The sequence below is a fragment of the Carcharodon carcharias genome, chromosome 10 (assembly GCF_017639515.1).
Source record: "Carcharodon carcharias isolate sCarCar2 chromosome 10, sCarCar2.pri, whole genome shotgun sequence".
NCBI lineage: Eukaryota > Metazoa > Chordata > Chondrichthyes > Lamniformes > Lamnidae > Carcharodon > Carcharodon carcharias.
The window spans coordinates 120,707,214-120,727,819 of NC_054476.1; the positions used below are offsets into that span (position 1 = coordinate 120,707,214).

General features: G+C 42.5%; 1 protein-coding gene across 2 annotated transcripts in view; it reads right to left on the bottom strand.

Moving 5' to 3' along the window:
* The window catches only part of castor2 (cytosolic arginine sensor for mTORC1 subunit 2), a 200,348-nt gene that overhangs the window by 98,323 nt on the left and 81,419 nt on the right, over positions 1-20,606 (bottom strand). For both annotated transcript variants that reach the window (XM_041197678.1, XM_041197679.1), the window contains exon 2: positions 6,425-6,495. In XM_041197678.1, coding sequence (XP_041053612.1) covers positions 6,425-6,495 — 71 coding nt within the window. The remainder of the gene's footprint in view (positions 1-6,424; positions 6,496-20,606) is intronic.

Consider the following 20,606-nt stretch of genomic DNA (forward strand, 5'->3'; position numbering starts at 1 on the left):
ACAGAGTTATTTGTTTATATCTCAAAACAGTTAATATTTTTTGGGAAATTGTGATTGTAAATTGGCTCTCTGCAGAACTATGGTTGTGTAAGCAAATATTATTCTTGGCATGATTTGGAAATTGTTCTCATCAGGTGACATGAATGGGAGCTCTGTGCATTGATGTACATAGAGACAGGTCTGTCTGATGACATATTTGTGGTGGGAAGGGAGTTGTGGATAAGATGATTGATAAGAGTGTTGACGTGTAGTAGTCATGTCCTCTAGTGGTGTGACATGAATGTATCTTGCAGACAACAATGGATTGTCATCTTTCTCTTGCTGATGCTGTTCTACTTCTTGATTTCCTTGCTGCCCATGAAGGGAGCTTTCATCTTACACCTCTATTTGTAAGACTAAGTTATCCTACAAGCTTACGGCACCCCATGACACTAGCTGCTTGGTATTGGAACATGGTCAGATCAATACAAGTACCTGGTGCACCCCTTCAAGCTGCCAGTGTTGTGCTCAGTGATCACTCTGTTGAATGAATGAAGTGTGCTACATTGATAGCTAGTTCGTGTCTTGGAAAGTGCACGGCTGTCACCTGCCATCACTGCAGACAATGGTCTTGATCTCTAAGGAATCATCCGGAGACTTGTCTTCCTGTGTCAAAGAGTGCTGGCAAGGAGGACTATCTTTGAAAGAGGGTATTGAGGCAGCTCCCAGGAAACCAAGTATATTCATTGGCATAATGGTGCACTGGTCATAATTGAACCACATGTTGAAAGAACGGAATCCTTTCCAGTTGACATACAGGCAGGCATTCAACTAGGGAGCCCATGGCCTTGTGGTACAGTTAGTAATTCCTTAACCCTGAGGCCAGCATCAGAGATTGGGAGAGGGGCATGGAGTCATGGGGGTGGTGGGAATTTCAGGGTTGGGTGTGGGGGTTTGAGAGTCAGGGCCGAAGTGAGCAGTGAGAGTGACGACAATTGTGTCCTTTAACATGGCTTGGGAAGAGTAGAGTGGGTCTCCCATTCGCCTCTCTTCCCTCTCAAGACCTAGCTGAGGGCCATGCAGCCAGCCCAAATTAATCAGCAGCAAAGTGGCAATTTGCCTCCGGAGGCCCGATTGGATTCTGCAGTTCGCGGGAATTATTTAGCTGAGGCCCAGGACATGCCTTGGGGCTCTAGCTCCCAGTACTCCCTCTAACTGCAAAGACGACTTATACATGAAAATAAGACTTAGCAAATTTCTCCCCAGTGTCTTTTCCCTGTTGGTAATCTTTTGCCTTAATAGGCCATGGTTCTGCTGTTGGTTATCCTGCTCTATGCCTCCATTCTTGTCCTTAGAATAGGTCACAAGAATTGCTTATCTAATTCCAGATTCAATAGGTTCCTTTATAAAGGTTCCTCTGAACTCCTCTTAACTCTCACGGTCACTCACTTTCTCCTACTGGTGTCACTATTCTTCATTATCTTTTAGATGACTACATGGACAATGCAGGATCCCCTGGACACTTTTCCTCAAGCCCAATACTAAGTCAGCTCCCAAATGGCTGCCCTGCACTTCCAATGGACTGAAGTGAGACTTTATGTTCTATGTAATCTGGGATAGCATGTCCTAAACAAACAGTAGGTCCATTCATTTCTTCTAAACTTTCACTACATGCCCAAGCCATTTCTGAACATAATGAATTTCAATTATCCCAGGGGAAACTACCAAACAGGTTTATTTACAAATCATTTTAAACCGCAGCAGCGAAATGTTCAAATCAGTTTTAAAGAAAAACGTTTGAACTGGTTGAGGAAAGGTTAAAAAGAACTTTTAGAAAAAGCAGCAAATACCTTCCAGAGAATAAAGGTAGCAAAATTATTTTCTAAAATTTACACAAAAGCTTTTCTCATGAATTTGCCTCTTGCTGCAATTAACTCAAATTAACTAGTATATTAAAAGTGTCCTATTCTTATGATAGTGATATGTTAATTGTATTATCAAGGTTAAAAATACACAAGTGAAGGTGAAACATTCCAGTAATAGTTGTTAATCAAGAGGTGGAAGGGAACGGGGAATTTGGTGAAATTACAATCATTAGGAAAGCGGTAGTGAGAAAACTGATGGAGCTGCGGGCTGACAAATCTCCAGGTCCAGATGGACTTCATCCTAGGGTCTTAAAAGTGGTGGCTAATGAGGTAGTAGATGCATTGGTGTTAATTTTCCAAAATTCGCTAGATTCTGGAAAGGTTCCATCAGACTGGAAAGTAGAAAATATAACCCGTCTATTCAAGAAGGGAGGGAGGCAGAAAACCATTGGCCAATTAGCTTGATGCCTGTTGTGGGGAACGTGTTAAGAGTCGATCAATAAGGCAGTTATAACCGGGCACTTAGAGAAACTCAAGGTAATCGGGAAGAGTCAGCATGGTTTTCTGAAAGGGAAATCATGTTTAGCCAATTTATTGGAGTTCTTTGAAGGAGTAATATGCGCATTGGATAAAGGAGAGCCTGCAGACATACTGTACTTGGGTTTCCAGAAGGCATTTGATAAGGTGCCACATCAAAGGTTATTGTGGAAAATGAAAGCGCATGGTGTAGTGGGTAACATACCAGCATGGATAGAAGATTGGCTGGCTGGCAGAAAATAGAAAGCATGCATAAATGAGTTTCCTGTCTGATTGACAGGATATGATGATTGGAATCCTGCAGGGGTCTGTGCTGGGGCCTCAACATTTTACAAGTTACATCAATGACTCATGAGAAGAGTGAAGGCATGGTAGCTAAATTTGCAGATGACACAAATATAGGTTGAAAAGTATGTCGTGAAGTGGGCAAAAGGAGTTTGCAGACAGATAAGTAGAATGAGCAGGCAAAAATCTGGCAGATGGAGTATAATGTAAATGTGGAGGAAAATGTGAAGTTGTTCACTTTGGTAGAAGAATAACAAAGTATGGAAAATGACTACAGATTTCCGAGGAGCAGACGACTCCAGGTTTTCCAGTGCATGAGTCACAAAACATTAGTTTGCAGGTACAGCAAGTAATTAAGAAGGATAATGGAATGCTATCATTTACTATAAGAGGAATGGAACATAAAAGTAAGGATGTTATGCTTCATTTATACAGGGCATTGGTGAGACCGCATCTCAAATACTGTGGGCAGTTTTGGTCCCCTTATTTAAAGAAGGATGTAAATATGTTGGAAGTGGTTCAGAGGAGGTTAACTAGATTGATACCTGCAATAAACAGGTTGTCGTATGAGGAAAGGTTAAACAGACTGGGCTTGTTTCCATTGCAGTTTAGAAGAGTAAGGGGTGACTTGATTGAAGTATATAAGATTCTGAATGGTATTGACAAGGTGGATGTGGAAAGGATGTTTCCTCTTTGTGAGTGAGTCCAGAACTAGGGGGGCACTGTTTTTAAAATTAGGGGTCACCTTTTTAGGAGAGAGATGAGGAGAAATTTTTTGAGTGCTGTGTGACTTTGGAACTCCTCTGCCTCAGAAGTGGTGGAGGCGGGTCATTGAATATTTTTAAGGCGGAGGTGGATAGATACTTATTAGGCAAGAGAATCAAAGGTTATTGGGGATAGATAGGAATGTGGAATTCGAAATAAAAATAGATCAGCCATGATCTTATTGAATGGTGGAGCAGGCTCGAGGGGCCGAATAGCCTACTGCTGCTCCTATTTTGTATGTTCGTATGATTGATTGATTAAGCACCTTTAGCATATATAAAAACTGCTGCAACACTGAGGGAGAGGGCACACATATATAAGGTTGCATTCTGGAAATGATGTTGGTATTAAGTAAAAGATTGGCAGCGGGTTTCCTACTTTGCCATCAGACTTCAGAAGGATTTAACATCTTATAGCCATAAATTCTGAAATATAGCTACACCTTTGAGAAAGCAACATGAGAAATTGAAGTCCTGCTCAACAAGAGATACACTTATGGTTCTCAAACTTTTATGGTTGAGGGATGTGTTTTCAAATTAATTAGTAATCACAGAATACCCCACATCTAAATTATAATACTACATAATACTCATAATATCAAGATGTTGCACATGGAGAGTGTTTTAATGATGCTTTTAAGAAAACAAGTAGTTACTTACAGATATCAGTGAGATGGGTGTGTTGGCTTCTCACTGCAGAGTATGTTAATCCCTGGTGTGATGTTTGACAATGACACTCCTAAATCATTCTATATAAAAACTAATGTTTCTTGCTTTTAAGGGAATAGTTGATGAAGTTACAGAATGTGATTCCCCCACAAATGCCAGGAATTGCATGTAATTAAAAATAGAATTTGATTTAACCTGGTAAAGCAGAGTCCCTGCAGAGTTTGACAATTTTGTGCATCTTGAGGTGACAGTGCACCAATGCAAAAGGCTGCAGACTCCATTAACATTCACCATATCACTCTGCTCAGGGCTTTTAACCAAGAAGATCAGCCTCCTTTACAGGTGGCAAGAGATCCAGAGGAACTATGTAGTGGCAAAATGAGAGCTGAGCCCTGGTCATAGCACCCTGGGCATTCACCCATGTCACCCACCTGTAAGGCCAGCCTTGGTCAATAAGCACTTTCGTATTATTTCGCAGGCCCCCAGTGAGTTTCTACGGACGCCAATTTAAGAGCCACTGAGACACACAAAGGTCAATCCTGACTGGATTACATTGTTGATTAGTAGCCTAGAGATTGCTTTTCCAGACATATACATCTGTTAGTAATCAAATATATTGGCTTGACTTCATGTAAAAAGAGCCAAAAGAACCAAAGCCCATTTCCAAATAGTAGCCATTTTGAGAGCAGTACATTTCTTAAAACAACCTCCCCCACTGCCCACCAACCCCCCCCCCCCCCCCACCCCCCCCTCCCCCTCCCCCCACATCTCTTGCTCTGCCTTAAGCTAAGAAACACAACACAGGAGAGGAAACCCATAAATTACAGGCAAAATTACTCTTTTTCCATCTCCAGCAGGCTTCTCAGCAGTGTTGGCAATGACAAAAAGTTTATTCATGTTCATTTCTGCAAGCAATATGCCATCAATCCCTCCACTCCCAATATTGCATGGGATATCTGAAATGTTGTTTGAGCACACAAACTTTTGATGCATCACGCTTAGTGTATTCTTCCTAAATTCTTTGCAGGTGTGCTTGAATATTCAGCAGTTTATTTGTATTTAAAGTGGTGATAACCTTTATTCTAGACGGTTCTTGACCTCTAGCTAAATATGTAATTCTTTAACTAAACTGGATTTTTGAGTTGGGCCTGACTTGTCCTGTAAAAATCATTTGGTGATCTGTTGATGGCAGTTTTTGGAACTAGCTCACTTGAGAATGGTTGGATCTGTCTGAATTGAAATTCAGTTTGCACTTCATGCTCAGGCATTCTGCTGGTTGGTTAATCTGAATGGTTAAGGAGATACACAGTTGCTCAGGTCCCAGATGCTGTTCCTCTCGTTGCAACGTTACCAGCTCGTACTTCCAGCAACTTGCGACACACAAAATTTAATATCCAGAAGTGCATGATCAAGTCTTACCGTCAGCCCTGCCACAGTGAAATCTGGGTCATTGTAATCCTATCCAGCACTTGACAAGGCCCCGCACAACAATGCAGCTCACTTTTGGAAAGTATGCCCCTATAGGATCAAGTAATTCAGTAATGCTCAGCTTACTTCAAAAGTCTTGTGAAGTCACCTACCCTGATTTCAAATTAGATCCAGGTTCATTTTTAAAGGTTAGTGGGGGCACAACAGGAGAAATATGAAAATGGACAAGGAAAGGTTGGTAATGTGAAGATTACAACCCAGTACTGGGTATTTGAAATCTGTATGAAATGTTGAGTTGTTGGACAGATTACAGGTGATTCTTAATTCAGAGAAACCTGTCTATACCATCACTCATGGTGGTGAGAAAGCATTCTGGTACTGGCTAGAATGAAGTTCGTTAAAGAATGGTGGGTAGTTAGGAACATAGGAACACAGGTAATTGGAGCAAGAGGAGGCCATCTGGCCACAACGTCATTTTCCTGCACTATCCCTTGATATCTTTAATATCTAGAAATCTGTTGCTCCATGTCTTGAATATACTCAATGACTGAGCCTCCATCGCCCTTTGGGGTAGAGACTTCCAAAGACTCATCACCATTTCAGTGAAGAAATTCCTCCTCATCTCAGTCCAAAATGGCCTACTTCTATTCTGAGAGTGTGTCCTCTGGTTCTAGACCCCCACCCCGTCCCACCCACAACCAGTTATTAGGTGGTTACTGTAAACAGGTGAACTTTCTGTACATATTTAAATCTGTATTAATTCTGTCTTGGAAACTGACATTGAAAAGCCATTACAGGCAGATATCAATATTTTACAAGGTTCACTTATCAATTAATACTTCAACAACCCCCCTTATTGAAGAATGCAAACAACACAACTGTGAAGAAGGTTCTCACCCTTAAAGCCTTCTTCATCCACGATAATGGTGTAGTCTTCAGGAGTTTCAGTTAGGCTGAAGAACTTGCACCTTGTTAAAAAGTTGAAAGGACACCGTTAGTTTGGGATAAATCAACAGCGTTTACAAGATTGGGAAGTTCGCAATCATAAACCCTAACAGCACAGTGGTGTCCTAACAGCACTGTGGGTGCACCTATACCACATGGACCGCAGCGGTTCAAGAAGGCAGCTCACCACCACCTTCTCAAGGGCAACTAGGGATGGGCAATAAATGCTGGCCCAGCCAGCAAAGCCCACGTCCCGTGAATGAATAATAATAAATAAATCCAAACAAGGGCTGAACATATAGTTAAAAATAAAAACAGAAAATGCTGGAAAGCACTTGGAAAGTCAGACAACAACCGTGGGGAGAGAAACAGAGGCCTCAATTTTACCCTTGGCGGGCACACATGACCAGCAGGCCCGGGAGCGGCCGGGAAAAGGACCACCAACCGTGATCAGCCCCTGGCCGCGATTTCATGCTGCTGGCTAATTAACAGAAATTGAAACGTGTGCTGAGAGGCTCGGTGCTGCCGAGGTGGGGGGCAGGAAGAGGGCGGGTGATGACATCGCCACGGGCACGGGTGAGCTCTGCAAGAGAGCTCCCTGAAGGCAGACAGCTGTCTCAGGGAACTGCAGGCCTTCAAATAACAAAATAAAGGTGGAAAAAGCTTGAAAAAAAACGTTCATGCATCGCAATCTTGCACCTGAAAGCATACCTCATAAAAATGCTGCCCCCACCCATCCCAAGATATTTCCTTTCATTTTATTTCATAACAGAGATTTCATCCTGCCCTTGGATGAAGTTTGCCGAAAAACAAAGGCCGCCTGGCCGATTCGCCCATCTGCCAACTGTAAGGTTGGACGGGTCATGAAAAATCAGAGACAATTGTTCCATTAATGGGCTTAATTGCCCACTTAATTTTCGGCAGGTGCGCTTCTGACTTTTGCGCACGCCCACTGAGTGAAACATCACGCGAGTGCACGATGACATTGGGACGCTTGCCCGACGTCACCTTGCACGATTTTACACTCGATCGAGTCGGGCACGCGCCCACCCAAGGGATGTAAAATTCTGCCCCTAGTTTACATTTCAGGTCAATAATCTTTCACCTAAGTTTCAAATTGGTCTTCACATGCAGTGTAAATTGTTGTTTTGCCCCTATACTGATATTCTTGTGAAGTATCCTGAAGAATGCAAGACAAAAAGCTTAGACATGTCTCTTTTTGCAGCAATACTATTGGTAAAAAATCTCCCATTAAAGTAAAGGTGACCAAATGACAGCTTGTATTATATTTATATTAAGCAGAATGCTACTCAGAAAAGGCCAATCCACTATTCAGTATACTAATGTTTGTCAAAAAGCTACTTGGTGCTCTTAGAGAAGCAAAGAAGCCATATCCTAAACATCAATTAAAGGGCCAATTTTAAACCCTGTTCTCCCACACCCAACAAGATCACGGTGGTTAAGGGTTAAAATTGGGCAGTGTGGATACTCACTTTGAGAATTGCACTCAAGTCAAAGTTTTAACAGGTATGCTTTAGCAAACAAAGGAAGTCCTCACTCCTTGGCAGGCAAAGCCCTCGTGAACATTCAAAAATTGGGGTCCAACGATATAATTTGAGCCCCAATGCTGTTTTGACTCTGGGCCATGTGAGATGCACAGTGACAACCCCACCTAGGGACTCTGCTGCAACATGAGTCCAGGACAAGTAAGGGGCCCAGATGAATAAAAATGTTTCATAATTTAAAAGTTTTCTTGTGGACCTGGGGGGGAAGTTGAAGTGTTCCTCCAGTCCCCAGGCTTCACTTCCACCTCATGTGACTGCCACCCCCTCAGGCCTCTGCCATCGTTCACCTCAGGCCGGAAACTATTTCCATGGGTCTCTCGTGGTAATCTACTGCCACATGATTTCCCACTCCCATCCCAGTGTTTCTGCAAATAATATGTAAGGCCTCTTCATTATTCACTATCTAACAGTCTAAAGTCACATACTTGATTTTTCCTTCTAAATGCATGAGATTAGCATACACTCTTTCACTCAAATTCAAATGCAGACATCCTAGAATGGTTGAATTTAAACTGGTGCAATAAGACACTAAAGGATTCAAATGTTGAAAATGTAGTTTTCTCTGTCGTGGGCTCAGAGGCCTTAACACAATGTTTAGTGCCTGTAGCATTGCTGCACATTGCTGCCAGAGACCCATATTATTATAAACTATTCCCTGAGGCTGGCTCAGTATCCATTGCACATCTAACTTTATAAATGCAATTTGGAAGTGCCTGTGGTCTTGGCAGTCTGCACAATGTTGTGTTCAAGATGCTGAACAAAGTGCCAATGTAAACAGAGTCCCATTATGTGTTCAGATTGCCTGAAGATTGCTTCAAATGCTGAGTGCCCACTGTGTGGGAGGTGGAGTCTTCATGTTGGTCCAGAAATGTGCTCCGGTCCTCCAGGCCTAGGTCAGCCTGCATCTGGTGGACATGGCCAGTAACAAGGACTGATTGCACATTCACTGTGGCCCTGCTCATTGGCAGGAACTTGCACCAGTAATCAGATGTGGAAAACATAGTTGCTGCCTGCCCCCAGGCTTGGGGCCTGGAGAACAAGAGACAGAAAACCTCCAGGTCCTAAAATCCTGTGATAGAATAAGAGAGGCCCTTTGGGTTTGCTGCCTGTACCTTTGGGAGCTTCGGATATGAAGGGGACCCAGAACAAGGCACACCATCAATTTGTTGGATTACCAAGATGAATAGGTGCCCCTTGCGTGACGGTGAGGAAACTGAAAAGGGGAGGTGGGTAATCTCCCATTCTGCCTCATTGTTGTGCCATCAGGCACACTTCCCAACTCTCAATTCTAGGGAAGCTCCAGAAAGCCCACAACAACAGAGTGGGCTCAGATCCAATGAGTCTCCAATCCCTTTATGCTTCATTCTGAAGGTGGATGAGCAGAATCAGTAGACACATGGGTCTGAATATTCGCTTCTGGGTCGGGAGTGTAGAGTCAGGACAATCTTGGCTCCGCAAACCTGACCGGGGAGGAGGTGCCCCAGAGTGTCAAATAATCAGTTGGGGGTGGAGCGGCAGATGAAAATGGGAGTTGTGGTGGGCAGCCCTTTTTAGCTCCTATGCCAACCTAGGCCACTCTACACAACCCCTTTTGCCCCTCATGCCACCCACCACCCTTTGCCCTTACACACTCCTTGCCAGCTCACCGAGTATCCACCATGGGCAGACCTCAGAACCCATGCTTAGGTGAAATAAAATAAAATATAAGGCCGGAATTTTACACTCCCATGGGCTGTGGGCGTGTTTGGCGGCAGGAGCGCACAATATGATGAGAAGGCCAAAAATCGGTTGTGAAATCAGTTTGTGATCATCCACTCCACTTGTCAATGGAGGGCCTGTTTCTTGCATGTTGAGAACCTAATTTCAATATATTAGCATCTCCATTATAAGCCCTGCTTAGCGGAATCACCCCCCATACTGGATCATCCAGACATTTGGCGTGATTGCACACTGTCACTACTGTACGTAAGAGACATGCACCTGGCGACCTGCACTTCATTCGGGACTTCATGGTTTGTTTGCCCAACTTGCTTCGGTCATCAGCGCCAGGCTTTATGGGTAGCACCACATCACCTTTAGGGGGGCTCACGGACATGCCTCTACCTACCAGACCAGCTATAAGGTGGGGGTGGCTTTTCAGAAGCTGCAGGGCTAGGGCTTGCTTGGGGAAGAGAGAGAGGTAGCCTCAGACAAGGGAAGAGGCTGCAGGGTGAGGGCTGTACTGGGGAAGTGGGAGGTATCCCTGGGTGTGTGTGGGGGCACATATTGATCTGTGCAAGTGGCCTCAAGATGATGAGATTGAGGAGGCAGTCTCCAATGGAGATGAGGCCAGATGGGCTTGTGAGGGTGTGTGTGAGAGAGTGAGTGATGTCCCTTGAGCTGGCAGTGGGATGCCAGTGAATGTGTGATGGGCTTGTGAGTGTGTGAGTTTAGAGTGATGAGATGGTTGCCCTACCCTGACAGCATAGATGAGATCATTCATCCTCTTTCTGCACAGGATGGCCAACCTCTTCTGTGCAGCGTTGGCATTGACCACCACTGCCACCACCACCAAAGCTAGATTGCTGGACCTCCTGTGGCCAGAGCATGGGTGGAGGACATCACGGTGGGCCTTCAAAAGGCATTCCATTGATGGGTCACTGAACTCCTCTTGGCTTTTGGGGCCATGTCTTCACTGGAACAGTCCTGGGCTGTAAGCATTGAGAACTGCGTGCATGGCTACAGTTTAGATATGGCACCTGGAGTGAAGAAACGGTGAAATAATGGCATGGCAGACGATTCAGCGGCTGTCCGTAACGAGATGGTGGAGCTCCTGTTGCATAATTAATGAGGCAGGAAGCAGACAGTACAGTGAGAGAACCCAACATTGCAGCCAGTGGGTAAAACATCTTTATTCACACCTGCTACTGCACTTAGTGCAATTCTGGAACAATTCTGCCCTGAGTGTCTATTGCAAACTTTTTTTAAATCACTCATTCATAAAAACCCATTCGTTACCTAAACATAACACTTTATAAAAATAAACATTTCACTCTAGTGCTTAATCCCTTATAAAACAAACATTGTAATTCATGGTCCCACTTCAAAGAGTCTATAGCTAATTGTAGCTGTCAATCAAACTGCGAAATGGCAGGCTCCTCACTATGATAATAAAAGGCTGAAAACCAGTCATGCAAGCACAAATCCAGTAATGATAACCCTCAGGCTTATGTCAATAGACAGAGTGATATCACAAGCAATGATTTTCTTTAATGCTTCACCAACTTTTTTTTTCAAAGATTTAAAGGGCAGGAATTTTAAATGCCTTGACAGCTTGACAGTTGCTTTTGACAGTTAATTTTTATACTTTTGGTAGTTCCTTTTGACACTTTCTCCAGTTGCTTTTGATAGCTGCTTTTGACAGCTCTCTTGACATTTCTAATGAGTTTATGCACATTCATGTTTATTTTCAACAATCCCAAAGGGCACCACACCCCTCCCAAAGGGAAGCTTACCTCTCCCAAAGGGCACCTGACCGCCCCCAAAGGTGTCCTGGGACCATACCCAAGGAGTACCCTACCTCTTCAAAAGGGTTCCCCACCTCTCCAAAGGACTTCACAAAGTTTAGACCTGCTCCTACCAGGTCTAATCTGTTCACTTTTTGCATCTGTTTCTTGTTTTTTTTCCTTATTCCTGGCTAATGAAAATCAGACATGACTGGAGGCAGCTGCTGATTTATTTGGACAGCTGCTTCCGCAAAACACGCATGCGCAAATCCTGACCTGGCCCAAATCCCACCCCTGCAAAAATAGTAGGTGTCATGTGCAGGGGCAGGACTTCTGGATTTTGGCCTCTTCTACCATGTACAACAACAGAGAGGCTCTCATTGTGGAAATCTGGGCTGTGGTGTACCTGATGCCCTAGATATTCAAGACGATTGCAGCCTGATGCACTTGACACAATCTTGCCCGGCAAAGGTTCATTTTCATGGAACAGCTACAATAGAGAATCCGCCTCAAGCAGCTTAAGAAGACATCCTTGGTTATCAACTATTTTATGTGAGCCATGAACATCCAGCAAGCAAGTATCTTGCATTCACTTTTTATTGGTACATTCATCCAGACTGATAATCGCTACTCTTCAAAACAAGATGCCTCTTCTTCCTCTCCAGCACCATGAAAAGTTGCATTCTCAAATGGTCTTACTCATAATCACTACTATATTGCATCCAGTTCTAGCCCTCCATATTAGTTCAGCTTTAAGCTGATCAGCTAACTGTAAATCAAAGGATTTTTTAAAAGAGACAAATGGGCTGAATCAAAGGGTCTGTCCAGATCCAACCATTTCTACAGTCGGTCAGTCAATCACTCCATAATAGTTCTGCGTCACTGTGAAAGACTTAACAATTAAATGTGCACATTCCAATGAAATACCAGTGCAAGTCTAAGTCCAATAGAACATTCAAAAATCTGGCCATTGTTGAAGGCAGATAGCAAATCTGTCATTTAAAAAAAGGAGTCTAAGCTGGATAAACTCCACAACAGACTAGTTCTTTGGGTCTTCGCATCTAAATTGTCTATTAAGGAGAGTGGCTGTAGCAACAAAACATTTCATTAGTCGGCTGGATCCTCTGGTGGATAAGAAAATGGGGTGTAGTCAAGAAAGGTTTTCTTTTTGACTCAAGGATTTTTGACTTTACTGGATTACTGGTGTATTACTGCAAGGTACATACATGACTGTAGAGCAGGCATCCTTTAATGGTATTCAACTTATTTGTACCAGGCTTCAATGGACACAGAGGAACACTGAACTCCTTTAACTGACTGACTTTAGTAAAGTATACAGAAAAATGCGCCAAATAAAATTGAACTGGGACACAAAATGAGCATATGCTGATGAAATAGCAGGGCAAATGCTTTTTTTCCCAGCTCGTGGAAGCTTCACAATGAATAGCGCTTGTGGAATTTGCTGAAGAAACAAAACATCTGACCCCAGATGCAGGGTTCTAAATTAAATTTGTGGAATCTCTAACTATAAAGACCAACAGCTGAAGGAATCAGTGGCTTGGAGCAAAAGCCACAAAATAGAAATAGAAATTAGGCAAGTATTCAATTTAACATACTGATAGACATTTATTGGGGTAGCTTGACAAAAGTCTGCAAGTGAATTTTTCCTTTGTGTGCATGTTTATTGTATTAAAAATATTTTGGCAATGGAATGCATTAACTTTATTAGAATAGTTGCACTTCCATTGTAACCCATTGTCTACTGATCATATAACTAGTAGCCCAGTATAATTCTGAGATTGTAGCTTTAAATATTAAAAATACACATTCTGCAAGGGCAGAAAAATAGCAAGTTCTATACCCAAAGGAACATTTTAGATTCCACACTACTTGTACAACCATTCCTCATTATATTGTTTAACTTGCTATTTGCACATTGCACTCCTTTCTATCCGCTGTACGCCAACCCATTGGGGAAGAGACTACACAATTATTTTATCCTTCAAAACTCCTCATGACTAGTGCACTTTTAAAGCTACAACTTTTTATAAATCGGCAACTTACAATAAGCTGCAGTGGCTGGAAGTGTGAGAAGTGAAGTGCAGGGGCTCAGAGGGGGTGTGGTGGATTGGAATCACTACCCCTTTTATATTACCATATGTGAGACAGTTGTGTCTGGCAAAATAATAGGAAGATTGCAATTAATAGAGGGCACATCCCTTTCAATGCCATTTCACCTAAAATGGTATGCAAATATTAAAGTGGAGGCTTTCCACTCGCCTGATACCAGTAATCATCACCTTGAAAAGATCGTAAATAAATTTTTGGCCTCAGATGTTTGGGGTTTATCCACAGCCAGATGAAACATCAGGAACCAAGAATGCTCTGCCTTACAGGATAAATATTACATGTGTTCGCGCTGCCTGTGACTTTCTGATGTGCAATGTCTGCTAGTGACACAGGACTAGCAAAATTTATCTTTGAATGTTTTCACCTGAAATGTCTACATGACAATTATTAAAACAAGAAAAAAAATGTTTCAGTACTAGAAACATTGTTTTTAAGGAAACCTACAAATCAAAGTTTCTTTCTTAATTGATATGACAGTTTACCCCGAAGTAGGTGGCCTCCTGACCCAATCATCTGGTGACAATAAACAACTGTGAACAATTTTTGGATGTAAATAACGGCAGCTACATTGTCATCTAAGTGGAAAATAATCCACTTTAAAACTTGCTATTACTGTGGTGGTCACTCAATGGTAAATGAATTTGTGCCAGGTACAAAGCAGAAATTAATTGAACCTTAGCATCTTGCTTTAAGATTTAGTCTAACAAGACAATATATAGCTCCCTTCATTAAATGAACAAAATACTGCCGACAAAATCTTTTTAAATTCCAATATTAAATTCCAATCTGAAGGTTTCATGAATTTCCAGTTCAATAAATTAATATATTTCAGTTCCATATATTGTGAAATTTTTTTTCGCCAATTTTTTTCTGGGATTTGGCTTAACAGGTTCTACAGACCACTAAATTTAATACATTTTTACAGTGCAAAGTTACAATTCATTGCATTAAGTGGAACTGATTCTTGTAGCCCAAAGCAATCAGCCCTGGCCACAACGCTGACATAGCCCAAATCAAAATCCCAAATTACATCCTCTCTGATTGCAAGTGTTGTGCATTTTCCCTTTTCATCCTCCTCAGTGGGCTGGATTTTCAGGGAGACAGGCTGACTCCGGAGGCCTTCAAAAATGTTGGGTGGGAACTGATTCTGGGATTATTGCCCCCATTCCCAGCGCCAGCAATTTTTTCCAATGCAGGATAAGGATGCAGGCAGTGAGTCTGCACCTCGCACTCTTGACCTGGCTGGTTCCATTCTAGAGGTAGGCATCTCATACCCACCACCCCACTACACCCCTACCCCGTAATTTTCAATGAGTCAGGTCGGCTTCTAGACGATCCATGGTTCACAACCCCTCAGACGAATCATGAACCATAGTCTAGATTCAGCAACATTTTGAAATCTATGCTTAAAAAGTCTTATCCATGCCCCCTCCATGACACCATTTTTCCTCCATGCCCACTCCAACAGTATGCAAAAAACCAACAAGCCATGAAATAACAGTGGCAAGTCTTGAAAAGCTCCTGAGAAAAAACACCCATTCAGAACTCTGCTTTGAAAAAAACCTGCTGCTCTTTCAACCTTATGAGTGTCAATCAGATGCTACCATTCATAGTTTCAATAATAGAATCTTTACCCCATTTCACACCTCTTAATTTTGTCCAAATACAACATACAGACATCGAAAAACTTATCAAAGCAAGAATATGTTATTATAACCTCATAAAGATGCCAATCAAATAAACACCACTTCAACCTGTGTAAGCAGACCCCTACTGAGTTAATCCATTAGTGAGTCTTGGAGCTTAAACAAGCATTCATAATGAGGCTATCTGGTAACTCTATCATTAGAAACAGATGGCCAGACATCTGTTTCTCTAGATGGCTTTATTATGAACGCCTGGCTGAGCTTCAATGAAATTTTCCGACTCAAGCTTCTCACCTCGTTAGCAAAAATCTGGTTCAATCCCTCTGCAGATATGCTCAACCATTTAACTACTTCTTTGTTGGTCACCTCAGTGTGAGCGCCCTCACTGATTTCCTTGCTTACCTACTCCATCTTATCCAAGGTATCTCCTGGAATGGCCTCTCTTCTCACATTCACATTGTTAGATCCAAAGTCCCCTGAGGGTTTATCCCTGGCTCTTTCCCCCATCTTCATCTACATGAAGCCTCTTGGCTGGGGGTAGTTGGAATGTTGAGTTGAGGCCGCAATCAGATCAGCCATGATTTTATTGACTGGTGGGGCAAGTTTGAGGGGCTGAATGGCCTACTTCTGCTCCTAATTTGTAGGTTCATATGCATGTCATAATATCCAAAGGTGTTGGGTCAGCTGTCAGATGTAGATTTACCGCACCCAGCTCTCCCCCTCTGCTATGTCTTGTGACCACTGCGCTGCCTCTGTGCTGTCAAACTGCTTCTTTGGCATTAAGTCTTGGGTGAGCCACAATTTCTTCCAGCTAAACATTGGGAAGACCAAAGTCATTTTCTTCAACCCTACCACAGACTCCACACCCTTGGCACTTATTCCATCCCAAAATTCATAGTTCATAATTTTGGCATCTCGTTGGGTTCAAAGCTAAATTTTCAATCCCACATGGTCTTTAACATGAAGGTCACCTACTTGTACCTCCTTAACATGGGATGTTTCTACAGTTTTTGTTTTTGCTTACCAGTGGTGGTCATGTCTTCAGCTGTCTAGACCCCACATTCTGGAATTCTATCCCTAAGCCCATCCATTGCTTGAGCTCCCTCTCCTCTTTTAAGATCATCCTTAAGACCCATCTTATTGATCAAGCCTTTGGTCACTCCTCATAAAACCCCCTTCTCTGGATAAGCACCCAATTTATTTTACTACATCTCTGTAAAGTATGTTTTTCCATGTTAGAAGCTCGTCATAAATGCAAGTGGTTATTGTAACTTGTGATCCAAGCACTCACTTGTAGGGAACTTAGAATGGCACATACCATATAATTTCTAGTGAAGCAGCCAATCTGAGCTCCATGGGACCTAAAACAGGTATTAGGCTGCTTCCATCTGCAAATGAGGTGCCTAATGTCTGTTTTAGGCAGTTGCCAAGGCTACCTGATAAATGGCCTGACCCAACAATGGGTCAGGGGTCTTTCAGGAATTATTTGCATTCGATAATTTTAAGGGGTTAGAGTGATAAAGTAAAGTCCATGGTATGTATGTTGTGAATGGATTGAAGGGCAAGTACTGAAGTTGGCAGGCTAAATGGCCTCTTGCTATTCCATTTTCTCCTACGTTCTTAAGATGCTTTACCCCTAACCGCCGGTCCATTACCAAACTATGGCAACATTTTCAGTGAAAAGGTGGTTGCCTGGAGCAACAGCCGTAGAGTGTCACAATCTTGGCTGCAAGCAGTATCCAAAGATACTCAAAAACTGGCACTCACATGTGGACCTTCACAAATGCATTTTCCCGGAATTAGTAAGGCCATTATATGGCAGTAGGGAGAAGTTGGCAGTTTTTTTAATATTGTCGAGAAATTTGGTTGAATGACCAACAGAAAGATGTTGTGCAAGGAGGAACATCTTTGGAATTTAGAAAGAACCACCATTCGACGGCACCTCACAGTGGGCTGACTAAGCAACAGCATGGGCGATGTCGGTACTAGTGAAAAATGATGATCCTCCTCCAGCGTGGAGCAATAGGTGTTGCCTTGTCTGGCACTTGACTTGCCCTACTGCGGGACTGTGCATTAACAAAGCCATAAATAAATAATGATAGTGCCCATTCATTTGTATTTACAAAATCCCCTGCGGGAACTTGTCTACACTCGGTCCTGCATGAAACAAAAAAAGCTGTCTGTGTGTGCAGATTCTCCTTCAGCAACATTGCACAGCCAGCCAAAAAAACAAACCGACAAACACAGCAAGCAGCCTATTGTCCTTTCATTCAATGAGGATTATGAACATGGTTAAGCTCTCTTTTCAATTTCCTTTTAGTATTAATTTGCTGCGTTCATATAACGCTTTCTATTTTCTCCAAAAGAAATGTTAATCTTGATCAAAATGTTGTATTTCAAAGAGAAAAAAAAAGAAAGAATGTATCCTATTGCTCTTGCTGCTGGCAGACTATGCGTCAGCTCCACTCCCCAAGCAGCAGTTTTCAGGTCACTTGTTTTTTTGATACAAAGACAGACTCAGTTTGCAAAGGGCCGCAATGTGGTAATTTGAGGTTGAAAAACAATGAGAAGCCTCTGGAAATAAAACTAACAACCCAACACATTCATTGGTTGCAACACACCCAGTCTTGAGTCACCCTAGAGCACATTGTCAACCAAAACTTTAATACTCTCTTGTTAGTCATACGATAGCATAAATCTTCAGTGATTATGTTACAAAGGGCAGCAACTTTTTTGCATGAGGCAAGCTCTATAATCTTGATTTATGCAAAAACTCTTAAAAAGAGTGTCAACAAGATGCATGCTTTATGCTCCTCCAATTCTGGCCTCTTATGGCATTCCCTTCACTCTAACATTGATGGCTGTACCTTCAGCTGCTTAAGCTACAAGTCCTGAAAATCCCAACCTAAATCGCTCCACCTCTGTACCTCTCTCTCCTCCTCTAAAATGCTCCTTAAAACCCACCTCAGTCATACTATCTCTTCATGTTGCTTGGTGTTTCCCTGTGTTTGTTAACACTCCTATGAAGCACCTTGGAAAATTTTACTATGTTAAATAGTTAAAAGAAATAAAAATCAGATTTGACTTGCCAACCCATCCGCACCTTTTTCTCATGTAGTAAAAATTATTGTGATACTTTGAAATTTGGCATTCTTGCATTTGTGCTGATGAGTGAAAGATGAAAAACTTTGGCAACATGCCTCCCTTTTCAGTAATCTTCAAATATTCTTTACTATCAAGTGACTGTAGGTTAAAGGTGTTAGGTTAATGCACTTAAAATTGGTGTTTGTTTTTCTCCTGCTGTTGTAAATCCTCTCAAGTAGAAACCAGAGTAGTGAATCCACGATCCCAGCAGGATGGCAGGAGCAGAGGGACCTGGGTGTATATGTGCACAAGTCATTGAAGGTGGCAAACCAGCTTGAGAGAGCAGTTAATAAAGTATACAGTATCCAAGGCTTTATTAATAGCTTGCAGGAACATAAAAACTGACTATAAAAGTTTCTATAGGTATGTGAAGAGAAAAAGATTGGCGAAGACAAACGTAGGTCCCTTACAGTCAGAAACAGAGGAATTTATAATGGGGAACAAAGAAATGGCTGACCAGCTAAATACATACTTTGGTTCTGTCTTCACAAAGGAGGACACAAATAACATACCAGAAATGTTGGGGAACACAGGGTTTAGTGAGAGGGAGGAACTGAAAGAAATCAGTATTAGTAGGGAAATGGTGTTGGGGAAATTGATGGGATTGAAGGCCAATAAATCCCCCAGGGCCTGATAATCTATATCCCAGAATACTTCAGGAAGTGGCCCTAGAAATAGTGGATGCATTGGTGGTCATCTTCCAAGATTCTATAGACTTTGGAACAGTTCCTTCAGGTTGGAGGATAGCTAATGTAACCCCACTATTTAAAAAGGGAGGCAGAGAGAAAGCAGGGAATTATAGACCAGTCAGCCTGACGTCAGAAGTGGGGAAAATTCTAGAGTCCATTATAAAAGATTTAACAGCTGAGCACTTGGAGAACGGTGGCAGAATCGGACAGAGTCAGCATTGGTTTACGAAAGGGAAATCATGCTTGACAAATCTACTGGAATTTTTCGAGGATGTAACTAGTAGAGTTGATGAGGGGGAGCCAGTGGATGTGGTTTATTTGGACTTTCAAAAGGCTTTCGACAAAGTCCCACATAAGAGATTGGCGTGTAAAATTAAAGTGCTTGGGATTGGGGGTAGTGTATTGAGATGGATAGAAAACTGGTTGGCAGACAGGAAACAAAGAGTAGGAATAAACGGGTCTTTTTCCGAATGGCAGGCAGTGACTAGTGTGATACCGCAGGGATTGGTGCTGGGACCCCAGCTATTCACAATATATGTTACTGATTTAGATGAGGGAACTAAATGTAATATTTCCTAATTTGCAGATGACACAAAGTTGGTGGGAGGGTGAGCTGTGAGGAGGATGCAGAGATGCTTCAGTGTGATTTGGACAAGCTGAGTGAGTGGGCAAATGCATGGCAGATGCAGTATAATGTGGATAAATGTGAGGTTATCTAGGTTATTTAGACTAGACAGGGTAGATGCAGGATGTTCCTGATGGTGGGGGAATCCAGAACCGGGGTCACAGTCTGAGGATATGGGGTAGACCATTTAGGACTGAGATGAAGAGAAATTTCTTCACCCAGAGAGTGGTGAGCCTGTGGAATTCGCTCCCACAGAAAGTAGTTGAGGCCAAAACATTGTATGTTTTCAAGAAGGAGTTAGATATAGCTCTTGGGGTGAAAGGGATCAAAGGATATGGGGAAAAAGCTGGAGCAGGCTATTGAGTTGGATAATCAGCCATGATCATAATGAATGACGGAGCAGGCTCGAAGGGCCGAATGGCCTACTCCTGCTCCTAGTTTCTATGTTTAATAGGGGCATGGAGTACAAGCGCATGGAGGTTATGTTGAACTTGTGTAAGACACTAGTTCAGCTTCAACTGGAGTACTGTGCCCAGTTCTGAGCGCCACACTTTAGGGAAGATGTGAAGGCATTGAAGGGAGTGCAGAAAAGATTCACGAGAATGGTTCTAGGGATGAGGAACTTCAGGTATGAAGATTGATGGGAGATGTTAGGACTGTTTTCCTTGGAGAAGAGAAGGCTGAGGAGGTTTGATAGAGGTATTCAAGATGATGAGGGATCTGGACTGAATAGATAGGGAGAAACTGTTTCCACTCATGAAAGAATCAAGAATGAGAAGGCACAGATTTAAAGTAATTGGTAAAAGAAGAAGAAGCAACGGTGATATGAGAAAAGACTTTTTCACACAGT